Raw genomic sequence first — 13,075 nt, 5'->3', positions numbered from 1 at the left:
ACTGTCTGTCAGGATCCCGGCGGGCAGGATACCAGCGCCGGAATACCGACAGCTAGCAATGCCGGCAGCCGGAATACCGGCCAAACAGGACTATTCCCACTCGTGGGTGTCCACGACACCCATAGAGTGGGAATAGAACCTGTGGCGAGCTCACCGAGCCCGCAAGGGTACTCCTTGCACTTGCCCGCTGCTGGCATACTGGCGGGGCGTTGTCGGTATATTGGATAAAACACAAGTTAAAGGAAGAGTCCCGTGCGCATACAGCAGCTAGTCAGTCAATCACTCTCTAGAGGTATCCTTTAACCCCTCACCAATAGAGCACAATACAAAAAAACGGAGTAAAGACTTAACCAGCGCTTATCCAGTTAATTTTCATAAACCGTCCCGTTATTTCATTTGGGAATATGGAAAATGAGAAAAAAGTGCATATAGTGTAACACAGTTTAATGCACATATAATTGACAAACAATAAAATGTTTTTAAAAACATTTTACTGTTTGTCAATTATATGTGCATTAAACTGTGTTACACTATATGCAATTTTTTCTCATTTTCCATATTCCAAATGAAATAACGGGACGGTTTATGAAAATTAACTGGATAAGCGCTGGAAGAGTCTTTACTCCGTTTTTTTGTGTTGTCGGTATATTGACGGCCGGCATCCCGCAACTGGTAAATCATACTAATCCCTCTGAAGCAACTACTGTACATATAACCCACCTATATTTTCAGCATTCTGAACTAAATTCTTTATGGTACTGTAGCATGCCATTGTTACTAAAGTGAAAGTGCAAAAACAAATGAGCATTCTCTGAAAAACAAAATCCCTGCCGCGTATAAATAAATATGGAATATTAATCTCTGGAATAAGTGCTATTTTTTTTTAAATGTCCAAAAAGGCATTTTATAAAATATAGCCTTTTGATATGTGAGTTACCTAACCACTCAAGATTATGTATCTTTTATTCTCTTAAGGCCCATATAGACGGGCCGACGTGGGAGAGATGTGTGCTGAGCGAATCGCTCAGCACACATCTCTCCCGCCGCTCAGCACAGCGCGATCTGTGCTGAGCGTGCGGGGGGAGACGGGGGGGCGCTCATTTCACCCAGCGGGTGAAGTGAGCGACCCGCTAGATTGGCCTGCATGCAGGCCACTCTAGCGCATGGGGCTGCGCATCGCTATCGCTGAGGGGACTACACATGGAGCGATAATGCTCAAATTCTAAGCAATCTAGTCAGATTGCTTAGAATATCGCTCCGTGAGTACCCCCCTTTAGTACTAAGATGTTATTGACCTGAGTTTTTAAGATCAGGGGATAAAAAGCTGAAACACTGTAATGCAATACATAACTCTGACTGCATTCGGCCTTATTAAGGTTTCTGGGAACAACATATGTCATATTGTGTAGCAATATCAGCAATGGCCAATATAGACTATTCATCGCATTTTCCTGTCACAGTGTGGGTACAACTATTTATATGCATTCATTTTTTAGTCAGCTATGGAACCAAGTAATAATAGTATGCTAAATGAAAAGGATCAACTAATGTGTTTGTTTTATAGCACAATTACACATACATTTAATGATTTATTTTTCAATGTATTTAGCAGACCTACTAGTTTATAAACTTGTTTGTTGATCCATATATTCAGATTTTATTATGTATTAACTGCAGTGTTTATTCATATTTGCACTAACTCAATGGTTCCCAAACTGTGTGCCTAGGCACCACGGGGCTGCGAGGCTCTTGCAGGGGTGCCTCGGGTTGGTGGTCCAGGACCAGATCAAATTATTAATGGTCAAGGTGACAGGCAAAACCAGTGCTAGTGGCTGCAGATCATAAAACATGTGGACAATCAGAAGCACAATTGTACACCACCACATAACTGAACCTAAGGATGACAGGTAGGCACAATCTACTTAATTACATATTTTTTTCAATTTATCAATAAAGAACTTTTATCCTAGGGGTGCAGTGAAAACAATGCTGACCACTGCTAACTGAACTGTATCTCTATATTTGTTAAACTGTAACTTAACAAAATGTTGTACCATGTTAGCAGTGATGTTCTATGAAAAAAGGTACCAGTAATATAATGAAAGGTACCGGTACTCACCTAAATTGCTGAAGGTACTGTAGCAGGTTAGTGCCACCCTGGTCTATTAAGCAGCTGTAATGGACTAGTATGGTGATACAAGTTCTAGGAAGGAGTGTTACAATATACCAGCAATGCTGGTAGAAGGACTTCCTGTTTCAAGAAACCAGTAACCAGTAAAAAACACATACTGCATGCTAGCCAGTTCAAATCACATGGTAATGAATACCACACAGAAAAAAATATAAATTCATATTTAAATTTGAATAATATCTTTAATGGCTATAGCAAGTTGTTTTTTTTTTTTATTAAGTTATGTTTCTTTGCAATATGGCCTCATAACTTAAAAGTACTGAACTGCAACTTTTTATCTTTAGCCATTAAAGTTAACACTTTTAAATTACTTTTTGGTGCTTATGATTTGTGCTTACACATGTATCAACATAGTGGTTAAATTAATATGAAATTACTAAACAAAAGTTTTTGTATTAAATAGCATAATTTTTTCAAAATAGCATTAAGCTGATGCAGCAATTATAGCAATGGGCAGTCTGTGCCCACCACTAAAAATAGTTATGGTATATAGTATTTCATTATTCAGAAAGCATCCAAAAGCCATAAAGACATAATAAAGTGATAATGCTGGATTTCAGTAATGATACACATACCCATAGATAGTAACTTAAAGTTTACTCCTACATTAATGTCAGAAGCACTGCTAAATTGATCATCATTGAAGTGATGGCAGAGGCAGTATTGTGGAAGATAGAGGGCATTTTTACGGTATCTGGACTCTAGGTCGACGCCAATTAGGTCGACACCCATTGGTCGACACCGGATAGGTCGACACTAGAAATAGGTAGACATGAGTTTTTCACTTTGGGGGGGGCTTTTTCATACTTTACGATCCTTGTGGACTACGATTGGGAACGGTAACCTGTGCCGAGCACTGCGGTAGCAGAGCGAGGCACTTTGCCCGCAGCATGGTGAGCAACGCGAGCCATGCAAGGGGATGCGGTGCACTAATTGGGGTTCCCGGTCACCGGAAGGAGAAAACTCACGTCGACATTTTTGCATGTTGACCTTGTTGATGTCGACCTAATGGCCGCGTCGACCTATTTATAGTGTGGACCTATCTACTGTCGACCTAATGTGTGTCAACCTAATGTGTGTTGACCTTAAGTCCCATACCCAATTTTTACATTTAATTTAGTTTAGTTTAGGCATGTGCCTCAAATCACACCTTAGCCCAAAAACTCCCTATCATACTTAGCATTCTGGATAATACAACTCATACCTGAATATCATAACAAAAGGTCTAAATGTGCACTGCAAGTATCTTGCAAGTATAAACCTTGTTTTGGTCAGAGTATTTTGACAGGCATGATTTCAGTGTAATTGCTGTTCTTTGCAGGTATAATAATAGTGCAACCTACCCATGTACACGTTATCCAGCCTTGTTCTTCTCCCATAAACAAACATCATACAGTACAACCTATCCAAACACTTCCCAACTCCTGTAATCACAGAAGGAATACAATTCCCCTCCCTGGTCCCCTGTGCTGAGTATTCACTCTCAAAACCCATCCCACCCATAAGGATAGTGCTAATTAGGCAACCCCAAATATACTTTGATATTTATATAACTATATTTAATAATTTCATATATATATATATATATATATATATATATATATATTTAGAGAGATTTTTAGTTTGTGTATTTTTGGTTTTCTTTAGGAAGTGTCACCAACGACCACACTCAGGCACTCTGCTCGAATTTCTCCAGGTCCATTGCCATTCCCTGGAGGAGGGGGGAGAGGAGCAGCACTTTCTCGAATCCTGGGTTTGCGCCCTCTGCGGGAGGGAATCCCATTGCAGCCATCTTTCTTTAGGTGTCTGTGCAGATGATCAGAACGCACAAAGGTTTTGTGGCATGCCTGGCACTGGTAAGGACGCAGCCCTGTGTGCACACGAGTGTGATTTTTCAGGTCGTAGTTATGTGCAAAGGCTGCACCACACTGCTGGCAAAGATAAGGCTTCTCTCCTGTGTGCTTTCGCATGTGAACCTTCAGCTTGTCCTGCCTGTAGAAACAGGAGTACTCAGTTAGTTAGTTAGTTAGTTAACAAGGTTGAAGAAAGTAAAACATTTATCAAGGTCAAACTACTATTATAAAGATTAACAGTGGAGATCTAGAGAAAGACAAAAGAAAATTTCAATAAGACAGCTGCCAATTTATCCACAACGTGGGGAACATTTCTTACTAGACCCAAATCATTTGAAATACAACACTTGGATGAGTTGATAATCATAGCTGTAGCTACAATTTCTTGTAATAAAGACATTCGCAGTCTGACTACTCTTAAAGTGCGCAGTCCCTGTCTATGCTATGCCTGGTGATTGTTGAAAGCAAGTACTTGCAAGTGTAATACATAAAGATAGAAGAAAAGAATAAAATACATTAAAGGTATTTATACTCAGCAAGCAACGAAAATGCTAGCCAGTAAAAAAGTCACAGAAAAAAAACAAAAACGCAGTATAAATAGGGTAAGTCAAATTTATGTTATTTCTATTTTTTGCAATGCGAACTGTAATGAGCGTTTCTTATTGCGAGATGTGTGCTGTGAAAGGCAATCTCTCAAAGTTCAAATTCCTCACTCGTGGTATTGCATTGATTCTGCTAGCGTCTGTCAGGAGCCATCTGAGGATAATAGTGAGTAGCGGAGAGCAGAAGACATTCTGGGGTAGATGTATGAAGGGTCAGTATGGGGGGGAGAGGTATCAGTGCATGTTATGCCAACGATACCGCTTCCTACCCATGTATTAATGCAGCAGTGTGAGCCCAGTCTAAAAGATAGAATGCCGACGTGCAGAGCAATGTAAGAATGGTCAACACCACTGACTGTTCCGACACCTGCAGCTATCGATTTCGACAGCTGCAGGTGTCGTTGCCCATAGACCACAGCATGAACAGCACTGTCCCTGGTTGCGGCTGCTGTCAGCTCGGCTGCATGTGAGATCTTGCACATGCGCACTGGAGCCCGCCGGGAAAGAGACACAGCGCATCAGCACTAAGCTGACGTGCTGTGTACTCTAGCAGCGATTGCCGGAGGTGGGGTTCACTATCCCAATTCGGCATCTGAGATGTTAATACATCTTTGTGCTGCTGCTTCCTGCTGTGTCTCAGTAAAGAGGCTAAGCAGGAAGCGGTATAACTGCAAGTAATTGCGGGTATAAAACATTTACCCGTGTTCTTGATTTTCATACAAACAAATCTGTTGTGAACGTTCAACGGCGTAAGTCAGTGTTGACTTCATCTTTCAATGGGATGGTGCCCCTCCTATTACCATAATGATGTTCGGTGCAACTGCAAAGACCGGTAGCCACAAAGATGGGTTGGCCATGCAGCTGCGGCAGATAAGGAACTGCTGCGTTGGCCAAATCATTTCACAGATCTCGCTCCATGTGATATCTTCTTGTGCAGTTTCATCAAAGATCGTGTACTTGCACCACCACTTACAATGATGCTGGTTGACCTGCACACGCATCAAAGCGTGCCATCACAGATTGTTACCCCCATATGCTAAAAAAGAAGGAACTTATCTACCGCCTCCATGCTATGCATGGAAGGAACATTTGTAATTTGTCTAAAAGAAACTTAATGAGTTTTTATTGTGTTTACTTACGTTACAATAAACTTGAGTAAAGAATTAGGCCCAGATTTGTCAAGCCTTGGAGAGTGATAAATTGTACGGTGACAAAGTACCAGGCAATCAGCTCCTAACTTCAATGTTACAGGTTGTGTTTGAAAAATTACAGATGGGATCTGATTGGTTGGTACTTTGTCACCATGCAATTTATCACTCTCCAATTCTTGATAAATTTGGGCCTAAAGGGCCCCATACACTAGTACGATTTTACACGATTTCATACAATTCCGATATATCTATCTGATATATAGTATGAAATTGTGTACTATGTGTATGTGTATTGGTGCCCATACACTTGTGAGATTATCGGTACTAGCCTGCGATTTTGACCACATCTGTCAGAGAAATCGGGGGATTGTATGCACATTTAAGGTACCTTTCGACGCGATGTGCGGGCACGCCGGTCGAATCTCGCGTCTCAAGATATTATGTGCTGCACTTAATATTTATCGAATCGGGGCATGATCGCATGCTGTTTTTTACCACTTTCAATTTATCTCATCGCGATGTGCGATATTTGAAGACAAGAGACGACTTCCTGGCCACTCCTCTTCCCCTCACTGCGCACATGACTGGAGAGGAGGCTGGTAGCACGCTGCAGAGCTCCGCACTTATAAACCGCACAAGGTAGGCTATACCACTGGCCACCAATGATTATTCCCCTTTGCCAACACTGGTCACCCTCTATGCTAATCTACCCACATTTATATAGGACCCTGCCCAAAATGCTGCGCCACTGCAAGCCCCAGCCAGCCGCGCCCTAAATGCCATTATACTGCGCCACTGACCACCAATGACTATTATTGTTATTTAACACCACTGCCCACCGTTTCTGCTGCTCTACCCAGGATTATACAGGCCCCCTGCCCAAAATGCTGCACTTCTGCAAGCCCCATGTGACCGCGCCCTAAACGCCATTATACTGCACCACTGCAACCCACATCCCACCGTTATGCTGCTGCACTCTGCACACCAATGTATTCTCACTACATATTTCAGATAACTCACACCAGTAACTGGAAAACAAATTTTATTTAACCAGAAAAGTTTACTTTTTTCATGTTTATTAATTTTCCTTTTTTTTGCATTCTGTAGATGTCTTATGAGAACCGTGAGTTCCTCGCTGGCTTCATCAGCCTGTACCGCGAGGAGGAGTGTCTGTGGCTGACGTCCTCACCGGACTACAGCAATAAGCAGAAGAGGGAGGCTGCTTACACACGGATGGTGGACTACTCCAAGCCCACCTTCTCTGCTGCCTCGGTGGCCTGGGTCCGTAAGAAGATCGCAAATCTACGCACGGTCTTTGTGAAGGAGAATCGCAAAGTGGAGGAGTCCAAGAGATCAGGGGCCGGCGCAGACAACGTGTATGTGCCACAGTTGTGGTACTTTAAGGATCTCAACTTCCTCCTCGAGAAAAGGTCTGCTAAGGAGTTCATGGTGGTGATGGCCGAGTTCGAGGAGGGAAGTCTGGACGAGGCCGAAGGGGTAAGTTGCCTTTTTCCCCCCTTGCAGTGGCGCATATAGTTGCATCAGGTGTTCCCAAGGAGGAAATTGGCGCTGAAAAAAAAATTAGTTAGACTATCCACTAAATATGTTTCTCTTTACCCTACAGACCTGAAGAAGACCTCAGCCGGACCCCTGCCCTCATCATCTCCCCTGAGGAACCTACCTCTTTGCCGCGACTGACTGGGAAGAGGAAGCAGCGCAAAACAAAATTTGTAGAGGACCCTCTCCTAGCGGAGGCACATTCCCAACTGCTGCAGAAACCTCACGAGTTTGACGACTTTGCTGCGTATGTCAGCAAAACAATGCGGAAGGTTTCTGCGCAGCAGCAGGTCGAGTGCCAGCGCCAGGTGTCGCAGGTGTTGTACGAAACACTAGAGGGCATCTGACACCGGAGTGGAGAGTCCACTGCCCTGAACCTAAGGCACCTGCTCCTCAATTACCATTGTCCTTTTGTTCCCCACCACCCACCTATCCTACATCTACTACTCCCCATCCAAGCTATCATTCCGGGTATCTGCAACCACAGGCCCAATCCAACTACCCATCCTCCACTTTCCATCCTCCTCAAACCCCTCCTCAGCAAATCATCCACCCTTCCCGTTTTTGCCAACCCCCAACCCCATCCACGCACCCTTCCCCCACTTTCCAATCTCCTCCTCAAACCAGCTACCCTTCCCAAGCCAGCCACACATCCACCGTCTCTTCCGCAATTATGACCTTCTTGATGTCACAGGGGGGACAAGTGGACGAGGAGGAGGAGACAAGTCTCTTTCAAATGTAGGGTGATTCTCAATTACTGGTGCCCTTGTGGTGCAGTCTGATACTACGGTGAGTGTCAACGCTTTCAGGTGGACAATGCACACATGCTGCTAGGGACAGGTTGATGGTAACGGGGACCCATCTTCCTGCCCCTAGCTGCAAGTTGTTCATTTAGCCCCTGGCTGCGGTGCCACTCAAAACCGCAGTATCAGAATGCACCACATCTGTTGGTATATATAACATTCCTGCTGCCCTGGTATATACTGTGATAGATCTGTTGCACTATGATATACGGCATTTTAGTAGCACCGCTTTCAGGTGAACAATGCACACATGCAGCTTGGGTCCGGTTGATGGTGCCGGGGAGCCTGAAGCCGGTCCTACCTGCATGTGCGCATTATGCCCCTGTAAGCGCTGCCACTCTAAAAACAATGTATATCATACTGCACAGTATATCATACAGCACTTATATATTGCAACAGATGTGCTGCATTTTGATACTACGGTGTTGGGTGGCACCGCAGGCAGGGGCACAATGCACACATGTAACTTGGTGCAGGTTGATGGAACCGGGGACCCATCAACCTGTACCAAGTTGCATGTGTGCATTGTGCCCCTGCCTGTGGTGCCACTCAACGTTGCAGTATCAAAATGCACCACATCTGTTGCTATATATATATATATATCATTTTTTTTTCATTTTATACATGTAATGATGCACATGTGGTGCATCATGAAAACTTAATATTTGCTGACATCTAGCCATGTCGGCCACATATGTCTTGAAATAAAAAGTACATATTTATTCAAACCAATTTCATGTGCTTCATCATGAAAAGTTTATACTGTTTGCAAAAGTTCAGCCATGTTGGCTACCCTATTTAAAATAAAGTTATAGGCATTTTTATACTTTTCTCAAATGGGAATGCTGACCTTGATATATATAGCAACAGATGTGGTGCATTTTGATACTACACCGTTGAGTGGCACCGCAGGCAGGGGCACAATGCACACATGCAACTTGTGCAGGTTGATGGAACCGGGGACCCATCTTCCTACCCCAAGTTGCATGTGTGCATTGTGCCCCTGCCTGCGGTGCCACTCAACGTTGTACAGGTTGAGTCTCCCTTATCCAAAATGCTTGGGACCAGACGTATTTTGGATATGGGATTTTTCCGTATTTTGGAATAATTCCATACCATAGTGAGATATCATGGTGATGGGACCTAAATCTAAGCACAGAATGCATTTATGTTACATATACACCTTATACACACAGCCTGAAGGTCATTGTAGCCAATATTTTTTTATAACTTTGTGCATTAAACAAAGTGTGTCTACATTCACACAATTCATTTATGTTTCATATACACCTTATACACACAGCCTGAAGGTAATTTAATACAATATTTTTAATAACTTTGTGTATTAAACAAAGTTTGTGTACATTGAGACATCAAGAAACAAAGGTTTCACTAATTCACTCTCACTCAAAAAAGTCTGTATTTCGGAATATTCCGTATTTCGGAATATATGGATATGGGATACTCAACCTGTAGTATCAAAATGTACTACATTAGTTGGTTATATATAGCATTTTTTTTTCTTTTAATACATGTAATGGTGCACATGTGGTGCATCATGAAAACTTTCTAATATTTGTTGACGTTGGCATGTTGACCACATACAATTATGTCTTCAAATAAACATAACATATTTATTCAAAGCAATTTCATGTGCTTCATCATGAAAAGTTTATACTGTTTATAAAAGTGCAGCCATGTTGGCTGGATATATAAAAAAAAGGTATAGGCATTTTTATACTTTTCTCAAATGGTAATGCTGACCTTGCTATATATAGCAACAGATGTGGTGCATTGTGATACTGCACCGCTGGGTGGCACCGCAGGCAGGGGCACAATGCACACATGCAACTTGGTGCAGGTTGATGGAACCGGGGACCCATCTTCAGTTTCTACCCCAAGTTGCATGTGTGCATTGTGCCCCTGCCTGCGGTGCCACTCAACGGTGTAGTATCACAATGCATCACATCTGTTGCTACTGTATATATAACATTTTGTTATCATGTCCGAATGCATAATGCATAATGAAACGTTTATTTTGTTGTTAAAAAGTTCAGCCATGTTGGCTGTATATACAATTATGTCTGGAAACAAAAAGCATATATTTTTCTACGCAAACTCAGTTTGCCAAATAAAATATTTTGTTATACGACAAGCAATGTGTGGTGTAATTTTCTTGCAGTACTTTGATAATAGCCTTGCAGGTTTCAGGCATGATGTGTCCCAAAGCCTGCGCAGAGATACGGGTCCCATAGTTCAGGTCCTCAAAGGTTTATATATTCCCCATATAGGCCAGCCCACTATTTAAATTTTTCTTAATCTGCCAGATAAATCTGGTGTGCTTTTGGACAGCATGAGATGCGCTCGAATTCGATCCTACGATACCAGTCGATTTCCGGTCGTAAGGGGCATGAGATAAAGCTCAGGATTGTATGCGCATCGAATCCAGTAAAAATGCACTTTCGATGAGATTTGTCTCAAGGTGAGCTTCAAGGGAAATCGGGCCCAATCTGATGCGCATCCTCGTGGCTGTCGGATAGACTCCCCTAGGTCGTTGGTGCTGCACTAATAATATATCGGAATTGGATGGAATCGGATGAATAAAGTGTGTTTTTTGTGCATGTGATATATCGCATGCGATGTATCACAGGGAAGTTCGACTGGCATTCTCAGGACATTCCCAGCCCCCGTAGCCCTCTATCCAGCCCATCAGATATATCTCATGGTACAATTCTATACCGTACAATATATTGCATGCGATGTACAGCGGCTTCATCAATCGCATGCGATATATCTTATGCAAAAATAGAACAAAAGTACAAAATCGTATGGAATCACTCCCGGGAAGGTCCCGGGAGAGTTCAAGGGAAATTACATCCGACTTCAGCCTCAGGCATATCGATGTAGTGTATGGGGCCCTTCAGGTCGAAATGTATTAAGCCTTAAAAAGTGATCCAGTGGAGATGGCTAAAGACAGATAAATGTCCAGCCAACCAGCTCCTAGCTGTCATTTTTTAAACACAGCCTGTGACATGTCAGTTAGGAAGCTGATTGGTTGGTCATTTATCACTCTTAATCAGTCTCCACTTTATCACTTTTTAAGGCTTTATACATTTGGGCCGAAGTTGCATCTCATAGGTAGCCATTTCACCTAATAAATCACTAGGAACTGGTAACTTTACCGTAGTATGATGCCCAAAGCACCTGATTCCTCATTGATGTCATTTGTTTCTAGTGAATTGATAGGCAGCATTGCCATGATGAATATTGCCATGTTGACACAGTGTACATATTAAATATTATTGTATGCAACCTTGTATTATCACAGTGCCAGGGAAAAAGGGTTGAAAAAAAACAGGTTATCTTTAAAAAGAAAAAAAAAAACTATTTACTTTTTTTGTTTAAACCATTTTTTTTTGCATTAATGTTTTGATGACAATAAAATGCATCCTGATTATTATAAATGAATAATATAAGGAACCTTGATCAACAATGTTTAATGCTTTCAACATTAAGGGGTGTATTCAATACCTGTCGGATCCTTTCCGACGGAAAGGATCCGACAGGTCAGTGTTCAATGAGCTGGCCCCGCTCCCGACAGCCACTCCTCACCTGTCCACGCCACTCCGTCCCGTCAGTCGCTCCTCACCCGTTCATGCTGCTCCGTCTCGACAGCCGCTCCTCACCCGTCCATGCCACTCTGTCCCGACAGCCGCTACTCATCTGTACGCTGTGTCCCCGCTCATCTACTCACATGGTCCCATCCCCGCTCACCTGTCCCCCGTCTCGTCTACCTGGTTCCGACATTGTCAATCCGACTTTAAATAAAGTAGGATTGACATTGTCGGAACTGGGACCAAAACCTGTCGGATTAATGCGACGATCCACGTGGTTTCCGACAAGTCGGGAATTCCCGATTTGTCGGAAAACATGGCCCGGCTGTCACTGGCCTAGACTGAGGGTGTTGTGAACTCGGGGATTCTTCCGATGGTTGGGAAGAGGAACCACAACTGAGCTGGAAAAGGGAGGGCTTGATATAGGATCTCCTCATACAGGACGCTGACAGTGGAGTTTGTTGAAATATGAAAGAGCTTTATTGCAAAGGAAAACAACTTAAAGTCAAATGCAAAAGGAATAAATGAAGGGAATGTCCAGACCCACTGAAGGGTTAAGTGAGCAGTATGGGGAATGCTGGTAATTGAAGAAACTGTGGGTGATGTTTAAAAGTCACTGATAACTTGTGGAACTTATGAATGATGATAATTAGCACAGATGGTTGAAGAACTTGTGAATGGTGACAGAGACGCTAATGATGTGAGAAACTGAAGTGCAGGGGTTTTAGACGCTGTGGATCTGTAGACCTTGTGAACGGAGACTGAGACGCTGATGATGTGAAGATTTGAAGTGCAGGGGTTTCTGACGCTGTGGATTTGTAGAACTTGTGAACGGAGACTGAGACGCTGATGATGTGAGGATTTGAAGTGCAGGGGTTTCTGACGTTGCAGATTTGTAGAACTTGTGAACGGAGACTCAGACGCTGATGATGTGAGGAACTGAAGTGCAGGGGTTTTAGACGCAGTTGGATTGTAGAACTTGAGAACGGAGACTTGAGACGCTGATGATGTGAGGAATTGAAGTGCAGGGGTTTTAGACGCTGTTGGATTGTAGAACTTGAGAACGGAGACTTGAGACGCTGATGATGTGAGGAATTGAAGTGCAGGGGTTTTAGACGCTGTTGGATTGTAGAACTTGAGAACGGAGACTTGAGACGCTGATTACTAGGAGCACGGATGACTGGAACGTAGAGAGATTACCAGCCGCTGAATACACTGAAGCTGGAGCAGTGAACTGGCAGCTGGAAATGCCGGGGACACTGGAGTACGACTGCAGGGATCCTTGCCGGGAACGAGAGCACTGG

At 43.1% G+C, this 13,075-nt stretch overlaps 1 protein-coding gene across 5 annotated transcripts in view; it reads right to left on the bottom strand.

Annotated features, from left to right (window-relative positions):
- Positions 1–602: 602 nt before the first annotated feature.
- ZBTB7A (zinc finger and BTB domain containing 7A) overlaps positions 603–13,075 on the bottom strand; it is a 216,830-nt gene continuing 204,357 nt past the window's right edge. For 4 of the 5 annotated variants that reach the window (XM_063914856.1, XM_063914857.1, XM_063914858.1 and 1 more), the window contains exon 3: positions 603–4,183. In XM_063914856.1, coding sequence (XP_063770926.1) covers positions 3,835–4,183 — 349 coding nt within the window. In that variant the 3' untranslated portion in view covers positions 603–3,834. The remainder of the gene's footprint in view (positions 4,184–13,075) is intronic. The other variant, XM_063914859.1, reaches the window with a different exon arrangement.

This window comes from Pseudophryne corroboree, chromosome 1, assembly GCF_028390025.1.
Source record: "Pseudophryne corroboree isolate aPseCor3 chromosome 1, aPseCor3.hap2, whole genome shotgun sequence".
NCBI lineage: Eukaryota > Metazoa > Chordata > Amphibia > Anura > Myobatrachidae > Pseudophryne > Pseudophryne corroboree.
Note: the sequence above shows the minus strand (reverse complement) of the source record. Positions and strands in the feature narration are given on the sequence as shown.